The sequence below is a fragment of the Oryctolagus cuniculus genome, chromosome 10 (assembly GCF_964237555.1).
Source record: "Oryctolagus cuniculus chromosome 10, mOryCun1.1, whole genome shotgun sequence".
NCBI classification, from domain to species: domain Eukaryota; kingdom Metazoa; phylum Chordata; class Mammalia; order Lagomorpha; family Leporidae; genus Oryctolagus; species Oryctolagus cuniculus.
This window is the reverse complement of record NC_091441.1, coordinates 10,065,937-10,086,479: the sequence shown is the minus strand read 5'-3', so window position 1 is coordinate 10,086,479 and position 20,543 is coordinate 10,065,937. Positions and strand designations below refer to the sequence as shown.

The 20,543-nt window shown below is 44.7% G+C and overlaps 2 protein-coding genes across 8 annotated transcripts in view; one reads left to right on the top strand and one right to left on the bottom strand.

Moving 5' to 3' along the window:
* The window catches only part of TMX3 (thioredoxin related transmembrane protein 3), a 39,750-nt gene extending 35,685 nt beyond the window's left edge, over positions 1-4,065 (bottom strand). For 3 of the 7 annotated variants that reach the window (XR_011379299.1, XM_051851129.2, XM_051851131.2), the window contains exons 1-2: positions 3,840-4,064; positions 2,726-2,780 (exon numbers count right to left, since the gene is read on the bottom strand). Coding sequence is in view for 3 of the 7 variants with exons in the window: in XM_051851129.2 (XP_051707089.2) it covers positions 2,726-2,780; positions 3,840-4,059 (275 nt within the window). In the remaining 4 variants the exon portion in view is untranslated. Of the gene's footprint in view, positions 1-2,725; positions 2,781-3,839 lie in introns of all 7 variants that reach the window. The other 4 variants (XM_008261449.4, XM_051851130.2, XM_070050068.1 and 1 more) reach the window with 4 other exon arrangements.
* A 714-nt stretch (positions 4,066-4,779) lies between these two features.
* Positions 4,780-20,543, top strand: part of CCDC102B (coiled-coil domain containing 102B) — a 391,238-nt gene continuing 375,474 nt past the window's right edge. The window contains exon 1 of the mRNA XM_070050055.1: positions 4,780-4,942. Within this exon, the coding sequence (XP_069906156.1) occupies positions 4,909-4,942 (34 nt within the window). The 5' untranslated portion in view covers positions 4,780-4,908. The remainder of the gene's footprint in view (positions 4,943-20,543) is intronic.

The following is a 20,543-nucleotide window of genomic DNA, read 5'->3' as shown; positions in this document are numbered from 1 at the left end:
GAGGTGACACAGTGAATGGAGGGCTCATTGTATGACCATGGCTGGATCCGCTGATGTGCTGACTGTGCTGAAAAGTCAAATCAGTTAAATTATCAAATGCAGCCCTTACTCTTTATATCTTTTATCTTAGGTTATCCTTATATCTTGTGGTTTCAGTGTCTAGATAATGGCTTAGTAAGTAAAAGCAAGGAGATGGCTAAGCAAATCCAGAGAAGTGTCAACTGCAGTGAGGATCCACAGGAACAGTATGGATAGAAGAGGGAGTCAATATGTTTTAACTGCTGAGAAGGCCCTGGCATCCTGGCCTGAGGAAGCTGCCCCTATGTAGTAATTTTAGCATGGGACAGGGGTCACAAGCAGTACCACTTTTTCATTCTACCTTGGGGTCTGATCACAACGTTGGCAGTCTACGCCCTTTCCAGGCTCATATCTGAACTTCCATGGGTCTTTCTCTTGTGGAACCAAGAAGCAACTGATTGCCCATCTGCTTGCTCTAGAGTGAGGAACAATTCAGTTTCCACACGTAATTGACAATCATGGTTCCTTTTTTCAGCATAGGAACCTTTGTGATTAGTGTTTATATAAACAATTATGCAAGGCCAGTGCCATGGCTCAATAGGCTAATCCTCCGCCTAGCGGCGCTGGCACACCGGGTTCTAGTCCCGGTCGGGGCGCCGGATTCTGTCCCGGTTGCCCCTCTTCCAGGCCAGCTCTCTGCTGTGGCTGGGGAGTACAGTGGAGGATGGCCCACGTGCTTGGGCCCTGCACCCCATGGGAGACCAGGAGAAGCACCTGGCTCCTGCCATCGAATCAGCGCGGTGCGCCGGCCACAGCGGGCATTGGAGGGTGAATCAACGGCAAAGGAAGACCTTTCTCTCTGTCTCTCTCACTGTCCACTCTGCCTGGCATAAAATAAATAAATAAATAAATATAATAAACAATTATGCAGGTGCTGGTGCATGGAGTAGTCAGGTAAAGCCATTGCCTTCAATGCCACCATCCAATGTGGGTGTTCCTGTCCCAGCTGCTCCAATTCCGATCTAACTTTCTACTAATAGTCTGGGAAAAGCCACAGAAGATACCAAGTGTTTTAGTCCCTGCCACCCACATGGGAGACCAGGATGAAGCTCCTGGCTTCAGCCTGGCCCAGCCCTGGCTGTTGCAGCTTTTTGGGGGAGGGAACCAACAGATGAAGATTATCTCTCTATGTAACTCTATCAAATAAATAAGTAAATCTTTTAAAAATTATTAGAAGCAGAACCCCTTCCTCCTCCTCTTCCAGCAATCTAGGAGGAGAAGGTTTGAAATGACACACCCAACAAGACACTACTAGCTTTAACAAGATCACCTCATTGATACGGTGTTCCTCTGAATTTACTGTAAACAGTCAGCTCCCACTCCCCAAGACCCATTAGTATGAGGGGACCCCTGGGACCTTCAGGCTTCTGCTCTTCCAGACAGCACTGCATTCAACTGATCACCTGGATTCTCCTACACAATCAGCTCTAGTCAGTCAACTAGGACAAGGAGCTCAGCTGAAGGTAATGATCAAATCTTGATTCACTCTCTGGTAGTGTTAGTTAAGAGACAGATACACCAGCTCCCTGGCGCCCGCCCCATCAAAGAGCAGCACCAGGTAAGAATTAGGTGGATCTAGCAGAGAGAGGAATTATCTCACTTCTAAGGAGCAAGAACAAGAGTTCTGCTTATTTGTGGCGAGGTGACAGGAAATGGACCCGCAGAAAAAGGCCTCTGCTGAGGCTTTCGAAAAGGAAGTTCTGGCGAAGTGCCCGGCCAAGGCTTCTGGTGAGGACCCCAGTAAGGAAGTCTCCAAATCAAGCCAACTGGGCTAGGGGTGCCTGAGACCACGGCTGGCCTGGGGCCTCGGTACCTGGTCCTTGAATATCACTCCCTGCAGAGACGGTAATGCACTAGCTGTGCACCAAACTGGGTGTAGGAGACACCTTCCCCCATGGGCACAGTAATTGCCCACAGTCACCCCTGAAGGATGGCACACAGGGTTCTGGTCTGGAGCTGAGCTTCTCACCTATCTCAGGAAAGTATTTGCCATTAGTGCTGTGATACTACGAAAATACATACAGTATGGCGACCTTATGTTTAAAGCAAAAACAAGGTAAAATGATAGAACGGAATACAGAACAGTTTAATCCTGTAACTATTAGTAAAATTCTGGAGCACACCTTCCTTTTGTACATACTCGTACAGTACTTAAAACAACTTCTGAAACAAAACTAGTAATATAAAAGCACTGGTTGGGGGCTGGCACTGTGGCGTAGCAGGTAGAGTTGCCACCCCTTCTCCCATGTGCGTGGCAGGTTCGTGTCCACTTCTGATCCAGTACCCTGCTAATGTGACTAGGAAAGCAGTAAAAGGCGGCCCAAATGCTTGGGCCCCTGCACTCACCAGGGCCACCCAGAGGAAGCTCCTGGCTACTGGCTTTTGATCAGTCCAGCCCCGTTCATTGTGGCCATTTGGGGAGTGAACCAGCGGATGGAAAATCTCTCTCTCCCTCCCTCTGTAATTCTGCCTTTCAAATAAACAAATCTTAAAACAAACAAACAAACTTGCTGTGTAATAATCTTTTTAAAAAAGCACTGGTCACTACTGTCTCTACTATTAAGACGACGTTCACACGTACATATTCTAAAACCATGCGTCAAAGTTAAAATGATACTTAAAAATATACATATATATATATACTCACGATTCATCTAAATCTTCCACAAATCCTTTACAGAAAGCCACATCAAGTAAAACGACTGGAAGACAAGAAACGGAAAACAAAATGGGAATAAATGTCGACTTGCCACTTGGCTTCTGCTGCGTGTTTACCGACCCACGAAGCACCAGGACACAGGTGGCGGACGCACGAGCCCCTCATCCACCTGAAGGCTGTTCTGCGCGCAGCCTCGTGACTGGCGAGCTCGGTCGCCTCGGGCCTGCAAACCTCAATGCGTCCAGTCCCTGCTTCTCCGCCCGGCCACTGCCATGGTCCCTCTGCACCGCTGCGCCCCGGGGGGAGCAGACTACACGGCTCCCCCGTTCCAGTCCCTGCTTCTCCGCAGGGCCATTGCCTTGGTCCCTCTGCACCGCTGCGCCCCGGGGGGAACAGACTACACGGCTCCCCCGCTCCAGTCCCTGCTTCTCCGCACCGCCACTGCCATGGTCCCTCTGCACCGCTGCGCCCCGGGGGGAACAGACTACACGGCTCCCCCGCTCCAGGCCCTGCTTCTCCGCACGGCCACTGCCATGGTCCCTCTGCACCGCTGCGCCCCGGGGGGAACAGACTACACGGCTCCCCCGCTCCAGGCCCTGCTTCTCCGCACGGCCACTGCCATGGTCCCTCTGCACCGCTGCGCCTCCGGGGGGAACAGACTACACGGCTCCCCCGCCTCTGTTCGCTGGCAGCCATCATCTCTCCAGCAGGAACCCAACCACGAGCCGCACGGCCAGGACTCCTCAGGAAGCCGCGCCTGGCCGCGGCGGGCTCGGAGCAGGTGCAGCGCAAAGCCCCCTGAGAAGCGGGACGCCCCAGGCCCGCGGCAGAGGCTGGGAGGGCCGCCGCGACCCCTCCAGCCCGACCCTGGGCTCGGCGCCCAGGACACCTCCTGCCTCGACAGGGAAAGGCGTCCCCACGCCCGGCCCCGGGCTCCCGCACAGCCAGGTCGCCCACAAACTCCCGATGTCCGCTCGGCCGGGTCCCTGGGGGGCAGCCGCGGGAGGACCCGCAAGGAGGAGGAGGCCGGGACGCAGAGCCTGCTCGCCCCGCGCTGGCGCCCCCGGTCCCCGCACGGGCATCGCCTCCGCGCGCCCATTACCTGTGGCGCACAGCCTGATGGCGGCCCGGCTTCTCCGAGCGGCCATGCTCACCACGCAGAACTGCAGGAGCCGACTCCGCGAAGGGCGAGGAAGCACCAACGCCCGCCGGCCGCCGGTCCGGAAAGGGAAGCGAGGCCGCCCCGAGCGCGGAGGGCGGGGACGGGGCAAGCCGGCCTCCGCTACCCTCCCAGGACCCCGCCGGCCTTGGAATCTGAGCATGCGCGCGGCCGCGACGCATGCGCGGCAGTGCTGCGCGTGCGCATTCGCGTCCTCAGGCGTCGCGCAGCGTGGGAACTGGGAGCCCGCGTGGGGGGCTTTCTCCTAGGGGCGCACTGGGGGTCCTGCTTTGGTCAGGGGAGGGTTTTGGGAAGAGTGAGGACCCGCTGGCTTGGCGCTGGAGGTTAGGTCGGCTCTGACGATGCATGTCTCTTGCCGGGTCCTGTGCGTGCTGCTCCCGTGCCGTGAGCGCGCCTCAGCCTAGGGTGGTTCGGATGGGTCAGGGGCTGTGGAGCCTGAGTCTGTCTCCAGAACCGTCTTTGGACTTCTTTGACCCTGTTCTAAAATGGGGGACATCTTTCTTAAGCCGTTTCTATGGACTTTTGCCAACTGAAGGAGTTCTCTAACAATTTTCTCTTGAGACCTGAGACAGTGGTAGCAATGGGGGGGAGGGTGGTATTTATTTATTTTTCCCTCTGTGATCACCTGAGGAGATATTAGTTGATCTACAATCTGTGGCTACTTTTGTCTACACTACAAGGATTTGCACTTTTTACGGCGGTTCCTGCAGCAGGCGCTGCATCTGAGCCAGATGGAGATTTTATGGGACATCAAGTACCAGAGGATTTAGATTAAGCCAATTCTTGAAAAACATATAAGAAAAACAGGGATTATGATGTCAGCCGGTTCTCCTGAGGTTCGGCGTTCCAGCAGGCGGAAATCCCAGCAATGCTGTTTCTGACTAAAAGATCGCTTGACAGACTGAGAGAACTTGCGTGCCCTACGATGTGGTATCCAGTGCAGCCCTCCACAGATTCATAGGTTCCAGATTTAAAAGTAGATTGAGAAATAATGGAGCTGTTAAGGAAATGTGATACCAGCCATGGTAGGACAGCCTTATATTTAATGCCATAGGCTTAGCATCCTCTAATGCACAGGGTTTCCTAAGTTTCTTGGTAAGGTCTGCGAATGACCCAACTTCAATTTTTTTCCCCTTCATTCTTCTCTTTCACAGTTCTGTCTCCCGCTGTATGCAAAAGAAAAAGTTAAAATTTGCATTACAGCTTAAATTAGTATGCGTTAATAACAAAAACCACTCTTGACCTAGACCTGCGGTTTCTGAGAGTGTAGCCTGTAGACAAGGAGCTCTTGTGCTCTTAAAATGTAGGTACTAAGACAGCAGAATTGCATATTTAATTTTGGTAAGCTTAAGAATTGACATTTGGGACATTTTTTCAAAAGTGTTCAAACAGCCCAGATGCAGGAATTGACTCTTTAAATTAAATGTTATGAAATCTAAATATTGATTTTTTTTGACAGAGTTAGAGAGAGAGACAGAGAAAAAGGTCTTCCTTCCGTTGGTTCACCCCGCAAATGGCCACTATGGGTGGTGTGCTGCACCGGTCCGAAGCCAGGAGCCAGGTGCTTCCTCCTGGTCTCCCAATGCGGGTGCAGGGCCCAAGCACTTGGGCCATCCTCCACTGCCTTCCTGGGCCACAGCAGAGAGCTGGACTGGAAGAGGAGCAACCAGGAGAGAATCCGGCACCCCAACCGGGACCAGAACCCGGAGTGCCTGCGCCACAGGCAGAGGATTAGCCTAGTGAGCCATGGTGCCGGCCTAAATATTGATTTGAGTATGGCTAATGAACTTGAAATCTTTAATGAGATGTATAATATGTAAAATACCGGATTTGGAAGACAGTATAAAAATGTAAAATGTATAAATATTTTATACATTAAAATGCATTAGTCCAAATATGATCAAAACAAAGGAACATACTTTATAAGAGACTTTTATACAGCAGGCAGGCTAAATTTGTGCATTCTAGAACTTGGAGTCAGTGAATTCATGTTATAATATAGGATAACATGTCCAATTAATGAAAGATGTTTAAGATTTTCCTGCTTGTCCTGTCCTCATGTAGTGATGAATTTCCTTGACAAAAGGGTCCATAATTGTGATAAGTATTTTCTAAAAAAAACAAAACAAAACTTCAGATGAACTATGTTATTATACAGGTATATATCTTGCATACATACTGCTGTGCTTTAAGCCTTTCCCCCCACCATTGACAAGTTGCAACTGAATGGCCAGTATGATAGTATTAAGAGGCGGGGCTTTTAGGGGTGATTATGAGAGTGGTGCCATCATTGAAGGGATTAGTGATTTGTTAGAGGGTGCCATTGTTGTTTCTCCACTTATACTAATTACACTAATACTATGAACCAAAGAAGGACACAAGTATAGCCTGCAGAGGTTAAAAAGATAAAGAATGGGGCCAGCATTTTGGTTAGAGGGTACAGCCACCGCCTGCAATGCTGGCATCCCCTAGGGGCGCTGGTTGGTGTCCCTGCTGCCCCACTTCCAATCCAGCTCCCTGCTAATGGCCTGGGAAAAGCAGCAGAGGATGGCTTCTGCCACCCTTGTGGGAGATCTGGGTGGAGCTTCAGGTTCCTGGCTTTGCCCTGGTGGCCATCTAGGGAGTGAACCAATGGGATGGAAGATTGTCTCTCTCTCTTCCTCCCTCCCTCTTTCCCTCTCTCCCTCCCTCCCTCCCACTTTTCCCCCCTCTGTTGCTCCCCTTCTGTCTCTGTAACTCTTTGAAGTAAATAAGTCGCAAAAAAGGAGCAACTTTATGAAAATGCATATGAAATTTAAAAGCCTAAAGCATAGACACATACCCAAATCAAGAGTTAAAACCTTAAGAATTAACCATTAAGCATATTGTCAGACATATTCCTTAAAGAGATAAATGTATATAAATATGTGTTTTTACTCATGAGGGACGTTGGGGAAAGTAAACAATAAGAGGAGGTTTATGGAAAATGGATCACACAGCTAGAAAAGACAAGAATCTGTGATCTGCTGGAGAAGAGGGAAAGCTGGTATTGTGATTCAGTCAGTCCAAAGCGCTAAGAAGTGGTATTGATGGTGTACATTCCAGTCTGCGTTCCAAAGCCCAGGAAAAGGGACTGCCTGTATCCTAGGGCTAAAGACCAATGTGCCTGCTCAACCAAAAAGAGTGAATTTGCCCTCCTTCCACTTTTTGGATCTACTCAGCATCATTCATTTTACGCTGTTAATGAATAGAATGTTAGTCTCTTCTAGAATCATTCTCACACATGTACCCAGCAATAATGTTTTACCACCTATCTCAGCAGCGCTTAGCCTAGTCATGTTGACATTTAAAATTAACCAACACACTGTCGAGAAAAACTCTTCCAGAGAATAAAAGAATAGATGATACTCACCAGTTCCTCCAAAGACACTTGGATAAATATGGTACCAAAATCAGACACATATGTGAGAAAAGAGGTTAGGCCAATTTCACTAATTAACAAAAATGGAAAAAGAAAATTCTTCATGAAGTATCATCAAGTAGATCTGGTAGTGCATGTAATCATTTTGCATGTAATAAAATAATTCCGTACATCCCAAACCCCATAATAGTAAACTAGGAATAAGATAATTCTATAACATGCTGTATGAGGATTCATTTCTAACAGTTCTGGAATTAGCCTGAGCTTTATTGCTAAATTCCGTCATGAAGCTAACCTCTGGTAAAGACCTGAAGCATGACTTATAATGTTGCTTTTGTAACCATGGATCTCAGGAGTTTTCAGATGGTTCTTACCAATTTGCCAGAATATTAATTAGAATGAGATTGATGATTTAACACCACAGAGGGTCCAAGGATGATTTTATAGCAGAAATATGCACCCATAACCATCACAATATATAAAAACCAGCTGAGACTCTTCTGTGAGCTCCCTAGTTCCAAAGTAGCCCATGCGTATGTTGATGGTTCCTGATCTAAGAGATGACATACTGATGCCCATGACTTTTATGGAAAAGAGAAAGAAGTTTTCCTGGGCTTTTTCCAGACCTCTTGCTGGGAAACAGCTCTTTCCAGTGAACCATTCCCTTAATTCAACATTTTTGTTATCTTGCCTCCTCTTTCTACAATGTGTTACAGATGTGTAAGCATTGCTGTTTGGAGTCTCTTGACTTCTTTAGCCATTGAATGGTTTCAGTAAATTGGCATTAGAAGTGAGATGACTTTGAGTATTCTTGACTCATTCTTCCGTAAGATATGACCTAAGAAATATTTAGAAAGAAAAAGAATGATTCTGATAAACTGGATTAGAATGCAGCGTAGATGAAGTTAACTATTGTGGAGAGCTATTGGTGCTAAGCTATGCTCTTAATTAGCAGCAGCTTAAAGGTCAGTTACTGAAGATGACTTTCCATTTCAATCCAGAAGCCATAGAACCTGAACTCTAGAATCTAGAGACAAGTGCAAAATGACAACTGGTTGAAAATTCATTTCCTGTTGCTGCTTTCAGCTTTAGCAAAGTGAAAGTAAGTTCAGAATCTTCTTCCATAGAGCTTCATCCTCCCTGACTGGCATATGGGTCCCCAGCCACAGCAGCCTGTATATTGTAACTTTGGAGGAATCAGCTAAGCCTGTGAGACTCATTACAGTCATGAGGATGATTCAAGTAGGGCAAGATGCTCATTAAAGGAAGGAGTCCGAAGTAGACTGTTGCAGCATTGTCCTGTTGAACTTCTATTAACTCCAAAAATTTAAGCATCATTGTTGCTGGCTTTGAACACTGATGAGTTCAGGGTAATGTTTGTACCCATCTTATCTCCTCTTTTGTCTGAAATCTTAGTCTGTTTTCTTTGCTAGTAACATAATACCAGGTAGGGGAAAGTTATAAAGAAAAGAGGTTTATTGTTGCTCACAACTCTGGCCCGAGTTTGCAGGGCTGCATCTGGTGATGGCTTCTTGCAGGCAGAGTCAAGGTGGCACAGGGCATCATGTGGTGAGAGACGAAGCCAAGCTGGCTTTTATAGCAAGCCCATTCTCAGGAAAATCCATCCATCTGATAAATGTCTATTGCACTCAAAGTGATGTCGGAAGGAGGTAGCTAGCAAAGAGGAGCTGAGGGTACCAGCCCCTCCCTGAAGTCCTACCTGTGCTACAGCCTGCCTGTACCACCCAAATACCAATTTATGTGCAGTTTCCACAAAACCACTGCTCAGAACCTACACCCAAAAAATCTCCAACATGGCTGCTGCCTATGTCCCTATGATGATCTTCAGCTCATTATAATGTTGTTATAACAAATATCATGGGTGATACCCCCACTCCCATCATACACCTGACACCATCCTACTTCTGAGATTTCCAGAAAAGAGCAGTGGAACGGATGGCATGCAAAGCCCTGTCTTCAAGACCCACCTCCTATGAATATTCAATTAAGCTCTGCCCAGACACCACCCATTATGTGCCCATTCATAAACAGGAATGGACCTAAACCTCAGAGTACAGCTCCCTCTTGAACATGCAAACACTCATTGAGTGTGTGCTTGCCCTTTGCATGCAAATAAACCTTGTTTGTCTGCTGACCTTTACCTATACCTCATCCTCAAATTCCTTCTTGCATTGAAGAATCTGAACCTAGCCACCCCCTGCATAATCACCTCTTAAAGATCCCACCACTTGGTATCTCATTGTGGGGATTAAATTTCAGCATGAGTTTCAGAAGGGACAAACCATAGCAGGATAGCTCAAGAAGTCCATGCTGACTCAAATGGATTAAGGGAGGCAACAGTCATTCCCAGAGAGGGGTCATTGCTGCACTTCTCCCTTGTCATTTAAATATTTTTCTGAAGCAGCAGAAAAGGCTGCTGATGCAGACAGTACTAGGCTGACAATCTGACAATGACACAGCTCCCTGTGATTGCCACTGTGATAAAAGCAGCCTCAATACTGTGGGCACAATGTGTGATTTTGGTGTTGGGACCTAAAAGAGGATATAGAAGAGACAGTTTGGGATCTTTAATGCCGGCTTCCTCCTATCAGGCTTCAAGATAATAGAAAAGTTATAGTTCTATAAGGAAAGAGAAATTCAGGACCTAATGGTGTGGAAGTCTTTAGATGGTCAGTTTAAAATGGCATGAAGAAGGAAGAAATTGCCAGAGTACTCACCAAAACCTTGATAAAACTTTATAGGAATCCAGGGAAACATAACTTCTTTTTTCAACTACCCAGGATATAAAAATATAAAAACGGAAATGCTTGATTTGTCTAAAATTAGAGAAATTTCGATAGAGAAAAGTCCTCATGAGCCTCCTGCATAGAGTTCCAAAATTCTTGCTCTTAATACTAAAGCAACATACTAGTTTGCATTGCTGCCATTTAAAACAGTACAAATATACTATCTCCCAGTCCTGGATTAAAATCTTGTAAGCTAAGCTGCTCTCTCTGATCTAGGTCACACAAAGCCAAAATCAGGTGTCAGAAGCCTGTGCTCCTCTCCGCAGACTGCAGGAAAGAGCTTGTGTCCGGGTTCACTGAAGCTGCTGTGAGGGTGGAATTCACTGCTGCGCTGTTGCAGGACAGGCCCCTTTTTCCCTTCTGGCTGCTGGCTAGAGGTTGTTCTCAGCTTCTAGAAGCTAGATGCAGATTCCCTGAATGTGGCTTCACAGCCAGTGAGTGGGACATGTTCTGCTTCAGATCTCTCTCACCTTCCCTTCTACTGCAATTCCCTGACTTTTTCAAAGACTCATGTGGTGGCCTTGGGCTCACCTAGATAGCCCTGGCTTCCCTCCATATTTTAAAGTCAGTTGATAATTATCCTTAATCCTGTCTTCAAAGACTCATCAGAAAAGTGGCTGGATTAATTTCCTGTGGACTGAGCAGGGGTGGGAACACCTTTAGAATCCTGCCTACCACAGGCAGGAATGGAGGAAAAAGGAAGACACCGAGTACAAGGGCTCCTGATCTAATCTCTGTGGGAAAATAAAGGGCCTAGAACAATGTGTGGGAGAGGTACCCTGGAGGTGGAGAAGCAGCTCTTTCAGGATAGTTGGATAAAGGAGCATTGCCTGGGCCTACTAATGAGTCCTTTAGGGGTGATAAAATTAATCTAGGGGCACAGGGAGATGGTATAGTAAAAGGAACAAAAGTTAAAATTTCATTAAAAGTTAAAGTGTGATTTTTAAAATATACTGTGGCCTTGTCTGCCTTCCTGAATTATAATTGGTATGCATATAATGATTGGGTGGAAACTCTTCCCCCTACTATGTGAAATAATCTGTAGATCTATTCTTCATCCAGTACTAGTTGGATATGAAAAATGGGAACTGTTATACTTACTTAGGTCTATTCAAATAGTCAATTTTAAATTTTATCATATACTACAGCAACCAAAAATGAATGTACTAATTAAGGAGATGCTAGATATAGATGTATTTGCTCCCATGCACTCGCCACACAATAACCTAGCGTTGCCAGTGGGGCAGACTAACATATCATGGAGACTGACAATGACTTATAGGCATTCCATCAAACAGAGAGTTTCAGCACTCTTTGATATGACCCTCACTGTTCAACTGCTCACAGACTAGTAAACAAGCTAAAGGTGATTAGTTTTCTGTCATTAACCTGGATAATGCCTTTTAAAAATATCGGTTGCTAGGGACGATCCAGAATAGTGTTCATAATGGTGGAATAGTTTTCAGTATAGATTTGCCTCAAGGATATTTGAACTCCTATGATCTTGGGAGGCAGATCTAGACTTAATCCAATGTCCTATTACACTATGTTGATGATCCGGGAATTATCTCTGAAATTGAGAAATAAGCTAAAAACAACTTTACAGTGATAATCAGATTTGGGATCTGATTGCAGATGACTGATGAACTTTAATAAAAACCCAGGATACTGTACAGATCATAAAATCTGGGAGGATACCAGGGGTTGGGGTGCCTATGATCCACTGCACACCATGAGGAATTAAATGTTCTTATACTCCTCCCTGCAGACTAAATGAGAGGCTAAGTGCCTAATAGTCTTCTTTGGCTTTTACAAAAATCGTGTCCTCCACTTTGGGATTCAGGTAGGCCCACTGCATTTCATCATCTGGGAAAAAGGTCTTGTTTGATTGAAAGCTTAAACAAAACAACTAGCCTTCTTGGAACTGAAGGAAGGGCTTGTGGTTCAAACTATTTGGTTTGGACCATGTGGTGATAATGCTGTAATGATAGTCTTCAATTTCAGCCACTTGCACTCATGCTAACTCAGGCGTCTGCCCAAAACCCATAACCATGCTCAACAGTGACCTCTGTGGTTTGGGGCTAGAAAAATGACCTAGTTTTGCTTACTGAATATTTCTTTAAAAGATAGTTATTAGGTAGTCATTGAGCATTTACTAAGACAGCCCCATAATGAGAAGACATAAAAGTATATGAACTCTTGAGTTAACCCTTCATGTCATGAATAATTGGAGAAAGCTTCCCGACATGGAAGGAAGTGTCCAGAGAATGATCAATGGATGATTCTGCCCTTGCATACTGTGGAACTCCATGTATCCATGAGCAAAAGGCCTATTTTCCACTGCTAACTTCTAAAAAGCTACTACAAGACTTGGTTGCTGCTACTCTTGGTTGGCCTCACTTTTCCACCATCGCCCAAAGAGATTAGGTCATTGGACGGATTTGCTAGTGCAAATTCTAGATTGGAGTATCATAGCTCAGTATGGGAAACAGCAGCAGATAATAGATTCTTCATGGAAGAAGAACAGAGCAGATTGGCAGGCTATGGAACTGAATTGTAGGCTTAGTTCCTGGCAGGATTAAAACAGGAAGCAAATAAAATACCCACAATTTGGGTGCACATTGACTCTTGGATTGTCACTGATGGATTTTCAGATTGGTCTGGCAAGAGGACCTTAGATAATTCAATAGCAGAGGGACCCCTGTGTCAGATATTGTTGTTTGAAAACCTTTACTATAATTCTGAGTGCAAATAACAGTGGACTGTACTTTTTTTGACCAATGAACTACTATTTCAGTTTTTGACGATAATAGAATTTGAAAGTTGATACTCTAGTTCAAGCTCTTGAAGTGGAACCATGGGTCTGTAAAGGGAGTACACATGCTGGAATTCAGTCCATGTAGTGATGGTCTGAATGGCAACAGACCTTGCTGGCTCTTCTGAGTCTTACCTGGAGAAAAAATACTCAGCTTGCAACAGGAAAGACATTTGCAATTATTTCTGGAAGTATCCCAGGGGAGAAGCACAGAGTCCCAAGTAGATCATGTGGCATCTTCTCTATTGCTCCAATGTATGGAACATGTAAACCTGGTAGATATTCTTGGTTTGGTTGTGCATATTCAGTAACTAAATCCACTGCTGTAACAGCTATCCAAAGATTTAACAATAGTAGTGTCGCTCCCCCTCTTCATGGAGGAACGACACTAAACCCTGCCTAGGCTTCATATCCGAGTCACGGCACCATTATGTCGCTCCCCATCTTCATGGAGGAACGACACAGGACCCTGCGTTGTTCTTTTGTCTGCTCGGCCCTCCCCGAGTTTGCTGCTGGTTCTTCCCGGGTTGGCTACCGACCCTTCCACCTCCGTGGAAGGGCGGTTCCCCCTGCCACCTTCCCCACTTCCGCGGGGGAGCGACACACCGCCGGCCGGCTCTCTCGGGGGCTGCACAGGTGTTCCTTCAGATAGATGTTCCTCAGATGTTCCTGGTGCGTGTTGTCTCTCTCCTCCTTTATAGTCCTCTTCCACCAATCCCAACTCTGCTACCCACACGCCGAGTACGCTGCTCTCCTCCAATCAGGAGTAGGTCCTACAGTTTATTGGTTGAACTGGAGGCAGCTGTGTAGAAGCTGTTTCTCCCTTCTCCACGCCATATTGTGGGAGAGCAGATGCATAGAATATGTCTTAATTCCAGTAACTTAGTCTAGTCCGAGTTGCTCCCCACAAGTAGGAAAACAAAAATACAAAGGAACTTCAAATAATTTGTGTACGATAGAATTAAAGGCTAAATTCATTTTGTTGCAGAAAATTTTTGAAATCTTTGCATATGAGTAATATACCAGCTTATTTGTGCTGGTTGCTTTCCTCAGGTCAGGGCAGTTTTTCAATCTGTGCACCCAGAATATGTGGGAGTTGTACTATCATTGTTTCCTGAGCCTCAGGCACAAATGGGTGTGCCCAGAACAGGTAGAACAACTTAGTTTGTGGGCTCATGCCTTTAGTAGACTCATCCATTTATATCAATGTGCCCTAAAAGAATATTTTCCATGGGTGTTGTCCTGAAAAAATTGACCAAAAGAATAGAACAAATGGCCAAGAAATAGACTAAAGTCTCAGTGCAAACATGATACATGAGAAAAATCAAATTACAAAAAACTGGAGAAAAAGGTATGTTGTGTTGAGATAATTTAATATCCATAAGGGTAAAGCAATTAATTTGTGTCCAAACATTACATTTTAAAAAAAAAGCTTTATTTTATTTGAAAGTCAGAGGGAGAGAGAGAGACAGAGAGAGAGGGAGAGAGATCTCTTGCATCTGCTGGTTCCCCCCTCAAAAGGCAGTAACAACAGGGGCTGAGCCAGGCCAAAGCCAGGAGACAGGAGCTTCATTCAAGTCTCCCATGTGGGTGCAAGGGCCCAAGGACTTGGGTCATCCTCCCCTGCTTTCCAAGGCACATAATTAGGGAGTTGGATCAGAATTGGAGCAGTAGAGACTTGAACCAGTGCCCATATGGGATGCCCACATCACAGTAAATGAGAGAAAAGTATTAGTCTTCATAAGACTATATAAGAGAACATTTTTGATACTTTGGGGCAGAAATATATTTATTAAACAAATATTGCTTGTCTAAAATAAAAGATGAATACACTTGTGGAAAGATAGACAATACAAAGAAAGTGAAATAAAAGACAAGCCACAGAGTTGGCATTCTGGTAACTCAATAACTGAAAAAGGATTAGTTAGCCAAGAACTAATAAGAAAAATACAAAGCCCCATATAATAATGAACAAAACTCATGAACAGGAATTTTGAAGAAAAGGAAACACAAATATCAAATAATTTTCAAAGATGCTCTTCTTTATCAACATGTATTACATATAAAATATACCTCCCAAACTATGAGTTTATTTTGTATGTGGTTGAGGAGTAATGGGAATTTACATACTGTTGAGTAGAACTTATATTTAAAAATACAGTCAACCCAAGTTTATCTTAGATGTTTTAATGCTGAATATAAAATCAGATTTCATCTAGTAAATTCATTGATGGCATATTTCAGATGAGCTCCCAGGCATCATTATAATTGTTCAGATTTTCTTGCCCACTACACATAAACTATAAAAATGCTAATCCTCTGTTTTGTTTTTCATAAAAAATTATTGTGTTTACTTCTAAGACTCCCCAAGGTTCAAAGGTGCTAACCTAATTGTGGAAAGCAGTTAATGTTCCTGGTAATTAGGTTATCTACTTCTAGACAGTTAGCCTAAGGGAAGCACATAGATTCTGGTCCATGACCCTCAAGAAACACTTTGAACTTTGTTGTGATTTTCATGCCATTTTTACACAGTTTCAACGAAGGAGTGATCCACTCACATCTTAACCTCTGTCTGCTCATAGTGTAGGAAGCTCTTCTAGGATAGGCAGTTGATTAGAATAAGTGAGATACATGAGAGTAATTAAAAGTTGACAGAAAATATGAAATATGAAAAACTATGGATTTCAAAATATTTTTGCACCAAAATAAATATATCTTTAATTCTATTTTCATGAAATGTTTGAAGTGCCTTTCTTAACACATTTAAAAAATTTTTAAATTACTGGGGCCGGCACTGTGGCCTAGCCGGTAAAGCTGCCGCCTCCAGTGCCAGCATCCCATATGTTTTAGTCCTGACTGCTCCACTTCTGATCCAGCTCTCTGCCATGGCCTGGGAAAGCAGTAGAGGTTAGCCCAGGTGCTTGGGCCCCTGCACCTGCGTGAGAGACCCAGAGGAAGCTCCTGGTTCCTGGCTTTGGATCAGCAAAGCTCTGGCTGTTGCGGCCATCTGGGGAGTGAATCAGCGGATGGAAGACCTCTCTCTCTCTGCCTCTCCTTCTCTCTCTGTGTAGCTCTGACTTTGAAATAAATGAATAAAATCTTTAACATTTTTTTTTACATTACTGAAATCTTACACTTATTCATATTCTTAAAAGTATGAATATCAGGCCCAGTGTGGTATAGTGGGTAAAGCAGCTGCTCCCCTCCTGTCCAGTTCTCTGCTAATGTGCCTGGGAAAACAGTGGAAGATGGCCACAGTGCTTGGGCTCCTCCACCCACATGGGAGAACTTGAAGAAGCTCCTAGCTCCTGGCTCATGGCTTTGGTTTAGATCAGCCTTGACCTTTGCTGCCATCTGGGGATTAAACCAGTGGATGGAAGATCTGTCTCTCCCTCTCTCTCTGTAATTGTGCCTTTAAAATCAATCATATAAATCTTTTTAGACAATGCTTGATTGTCTTACTGATTTTAAAAGTGATCGTTGATTACTGATGGGTGTCTGACATGTCTTCATTTGACTGAGTGATGCTCTGGGCCATTTCCTTAAGTCAGAAGATGTCTTCTAATGCTGTGTTTAATATTGAGCTGGATTCTGCCCTTCAGCATGCAGAAAATGTGTTAGTCAGCAAAGCACAGGACCAAGTAACAAGATCCAGCAGGAATGACTTCTGCTCTCTTTAGCTTTTTTGATATTCTTAAACTAATAGTTATCTTTTTGGGTACTTTGGACATATTTAAGGCATTGGAATTAACTTCTACTATTATTTTATTTCAACATTTATATTGCCGTAACCAAACACTATAATTTGATTCTTAAGTCCTTTTGCTCTGATTCTGCTAACCCTCAGATGAAACACTTTCTTACATGAGGACTTTCAGGGTCTCTTGTAATTTCTTTCCCCAGATCTGGAATCAGTTATCCTTCAAAAAAAAAGCCTAGCTCCTTTTCCTTGAAAATTGATTTTTGGAACTGTAATTTGAGCTCTGTGTTTGCATCTTCAATGCCTCAGAAACTCATTGTCAATTCATTTGGAGGAAAGCTCTTGGAGCAAACAATTGTTCTTGAGATTCTGGAATGTCTGAATACCATCTTCACTTCAATAAAAATATGGAAAGGTGAATCAATGCAATCCAAGATTTTCAGGAAGAAATGAATGTGGTTTTTTTTTTTTGCTTTTTTATAGAACTTTGATTACACCTCATATTAAAGAGGAATACTTTATCATTTTTCAGATTTGCTATCATCTACTAACAACTTTCCACTATTTTCCTTTCAAATAAAAATCATTTCTCAATCCTCTGACTTTAGTATTCTAAGATTACTCAGAGGAACTTTCTCCATTTTGATGTATTTTTCAGTTACTCAAACATTAAAGTTCAGGAAGTGGGAGAATTAATTTCAATAAAATATGCTGGTTCAGAGAAGAAATTCTGAATCTCTTTTATGTTTTCCAGACAGCGATTGGTAGGGTTTTTGTGAGCACTCTATGTATTTTAAGCATTTCTACGGTGGGCTCTACAAAGGGCTCAGGAAACAGCCACCATATCTTGAAGTCTGATTCTTCCAAATGGGTGTTTGGCATTTTTTTGAGATTTTTTATAGCAATGCCTCCTAGTCATCTTTCTTGCATAATGTTCACCTGCCCATAGAATGAGGTCAACTACTATGGATGGAAGTTTTTCCAGCTTTCCCTTAAATGAGCAGGCAATATTTAGCTTAGTAGTTGAGAAACCCACATCCCACCCTGGAATGCCTGGGCTGAACTCCCATCTCTAGCTCTTGGCTGGAGCTTCCCAGTACTGTGGACTCTAGGAGGCAGCAATGACAGCTTAGGTGATTGAGTTCTTGCCACCCATGTGGGAGAACTGCATTATGTTCCCAGCTCTTGGCTCCAGTTCTGGCTGAGCCCTTGCTGTTGCAGGCATTTGGGGAAAGGGCTGGTTAATGGAAGCTTGCTTTTTCTCCCCCCTTCTCTCTTTCCCTCTTCTCCCTCTTTCTCTGAAATAAATGATAGTTTTAAAAAAACGTTTCAGGATATCATGGTTCCAGAACTATGCATAGAAAACTGTAGCACCGATTCATCCTTATGCCTATCATAAGTTTACAGGGCAGGGCCCATAATGTTTGATATAATCCTAAAAGGGTGGAGCTTCCTTCCTGACATGTGGGCTGGAGCTCTCCCACAGATTGTCTTAACCTGGGGACTAAAGGAAGACAACCAGTTTATATGAGGAACTAAGTAGAGGGGAGGTAAGAACCGAGGGAAAGTTGTGTAGCCTCGAGAGACTCAGGCTATAGAGATTCAATTTATGATCCTTATGTGAATTCCAAAGTTTGTGTGAACTAACACAGCTCAGATATGGAGCCAAAGATAACCAGATAAGTGCTTGACATTGAAGGGAGGATAATGAGATGGGTCTGAAAGAAAGATGCAATGACTGATACCCCCTCACACACACTATTTTTGTCCTGGAAAATAAGACTATAGATTCAGATTATGCTGTTTATGAAGAACCAGCTTGAAAAAAGTTAAGAGAGGGAGGAGTGCACATCACTTCTTGGCTCATTAATAAATGAAAATGATGAATTTTCTTGCTTAAGACCCCTTGAAAATTCCCTGTAATTGACATGGAAGCAGGCAGGCATGAGAAGATGTGACAGTCAAGCAGGGAGAGGAAAGATGACAAACTCACCATAGCAAACTTTGAACAGCTCCTCAAAAGAGGCACTGAAAAGATGGATTTTGGTAAAAGTGTTATTTAAAAAAAAAAAAAGATGTATTCAGTGGAGCCAAGATGGAGGAATAGTGAGGGCGCGCACCGATAGTCCGGGAAAATTTAGTTTAATAAAAGTGGAGTTACAGTAGCCTCAGAAAAAGGATCAGGAAAAAATTGCAGAGGAAACTCTTCCAGATCTAGTGACTGTGACTCGGAGGACCTACTGGGAGAGCAAGGTCGCCCACTGCGCGGAAGCCGAGCCACGGGAGCCGCAGGGTCTGAGTGCCAGTGCGGGAAGGGGAATGGAAGTGACACAGACACCAGCGGGAGAGGAGGGACGCCCAGGGCTCCGAGTCCACACATTGGCGCTGGAAGGGGAGGTGAGCTCAGTAACCGGAGACATTGGTGGGGAAACGGCGGACAGAATTTAGAGGGAAGCGGGCTTTGAAGCGGGAAAGTTCACCAGACTGACTACAGGAGAGAAGGAAAAAAAAAAAAAGGTGTGTGTGGGGGTACTGGTACAGACAAGTTTCTCTCTCCGCCAACCTTGCAAAGGCGAGCAAGAGACAAAGAGCAGGCCCCACTTGGGATATACATAATAAAAGGGGAGAGCTAAGGCTACAATTCATTAGCCTAGGCAACCCAGTGGGAGTCTGCAGGAGAAACTGAGCTGGCACAGACTCTTTGGGTAGAAGCCAGAGATCGGAAGCTAAATATCATCAATTCTGCTCAGCCTTGCAGTATTACTTACCTCCTGAACAAAAAATAAAATAAATAAATAAATAAATAAATAGAGAGAGAGAGATTTACCACACATAACCTGAGGGTGTCACCTTTGCACACCCATAACCCGGAAGAACCAAGCAGAGCTCTCAGGCCACACCCATCTCAAGCCTCCAAGGCTCCTCCAACAGCAGACAGTCCACTTAACACAGACATAGTATAAAAAAAAAAAAAACTCACAGTGAGGGAAGAAGAATTAACTATGCCAAGCAACAAACACAAAAATCGAGGGAACACGATCAACGATGACACTATGACACCTCCAAATAAACAAAACACCCCAAGCCAAGATTATGAAGATGATGAGAGAGAAGAAATGCAAGAAATGGATTTCAAAAAATTTATAAGAACATTTAGAAGTTTTCAAAAGCAAATCCTTGAACTACAGAAATCCTTATTGGACAAGATTGAAAATCTCTCTTGTGAAAATGAAATTTTAAGGAAGAATCAAAATGAAACGCAGAAACTAGTTGCCGCTCCCCCTCTTCATGGAGGAACGACACTAAACCCTGCCTAGGCTTCATATCCGAGTCACGGCACCATTATGTCGCTCCCCCTCTTCATGGAGGAACGACACTAAACCCTGCCTAGGCTTCATATCCGAGTCACGGCACCATTATGTCGCTCCCCGTCTTCGCGGAGGAACAACACAGGACCCTGCGTTGTTCTTTTGTCTTCTCGGCCCTCCCCAGGTTTGCTGCTGGTTCTTCCCGGGTTGGCTACCGTCCCTTCCACCTCCGTGGAAGGGCGGTTCCCCCTGCCACATTCCCCACTTCCGCGGGGGAGCGGCACACCGCCGGCCGGCTCTCTCGGGGGCTGCACAGGTGTTCCTTCAGATAGATGTTCCCCGGTGCATGTTGTCTCTTTCCTCCTTTATAGTCCTCTTCCACCAATCCCAACTCTGCTACCCACACGCCGAGTACGCTGCTCTCCTCCAATCAGGAGCAAGATCAGCTCCTGCAGCTCAGTCAATCAAATTGGCGAGAGGCAGCTGCGTAGAAGTTGTTACTCCCTTCTCAGCGCCATATTGTGGGAGAGCAGATGCATAGAATAAGTCTTAATTCCAGCAACTTAGTCTAGTCCGAGTTGCTCCCAGTTGCTCCC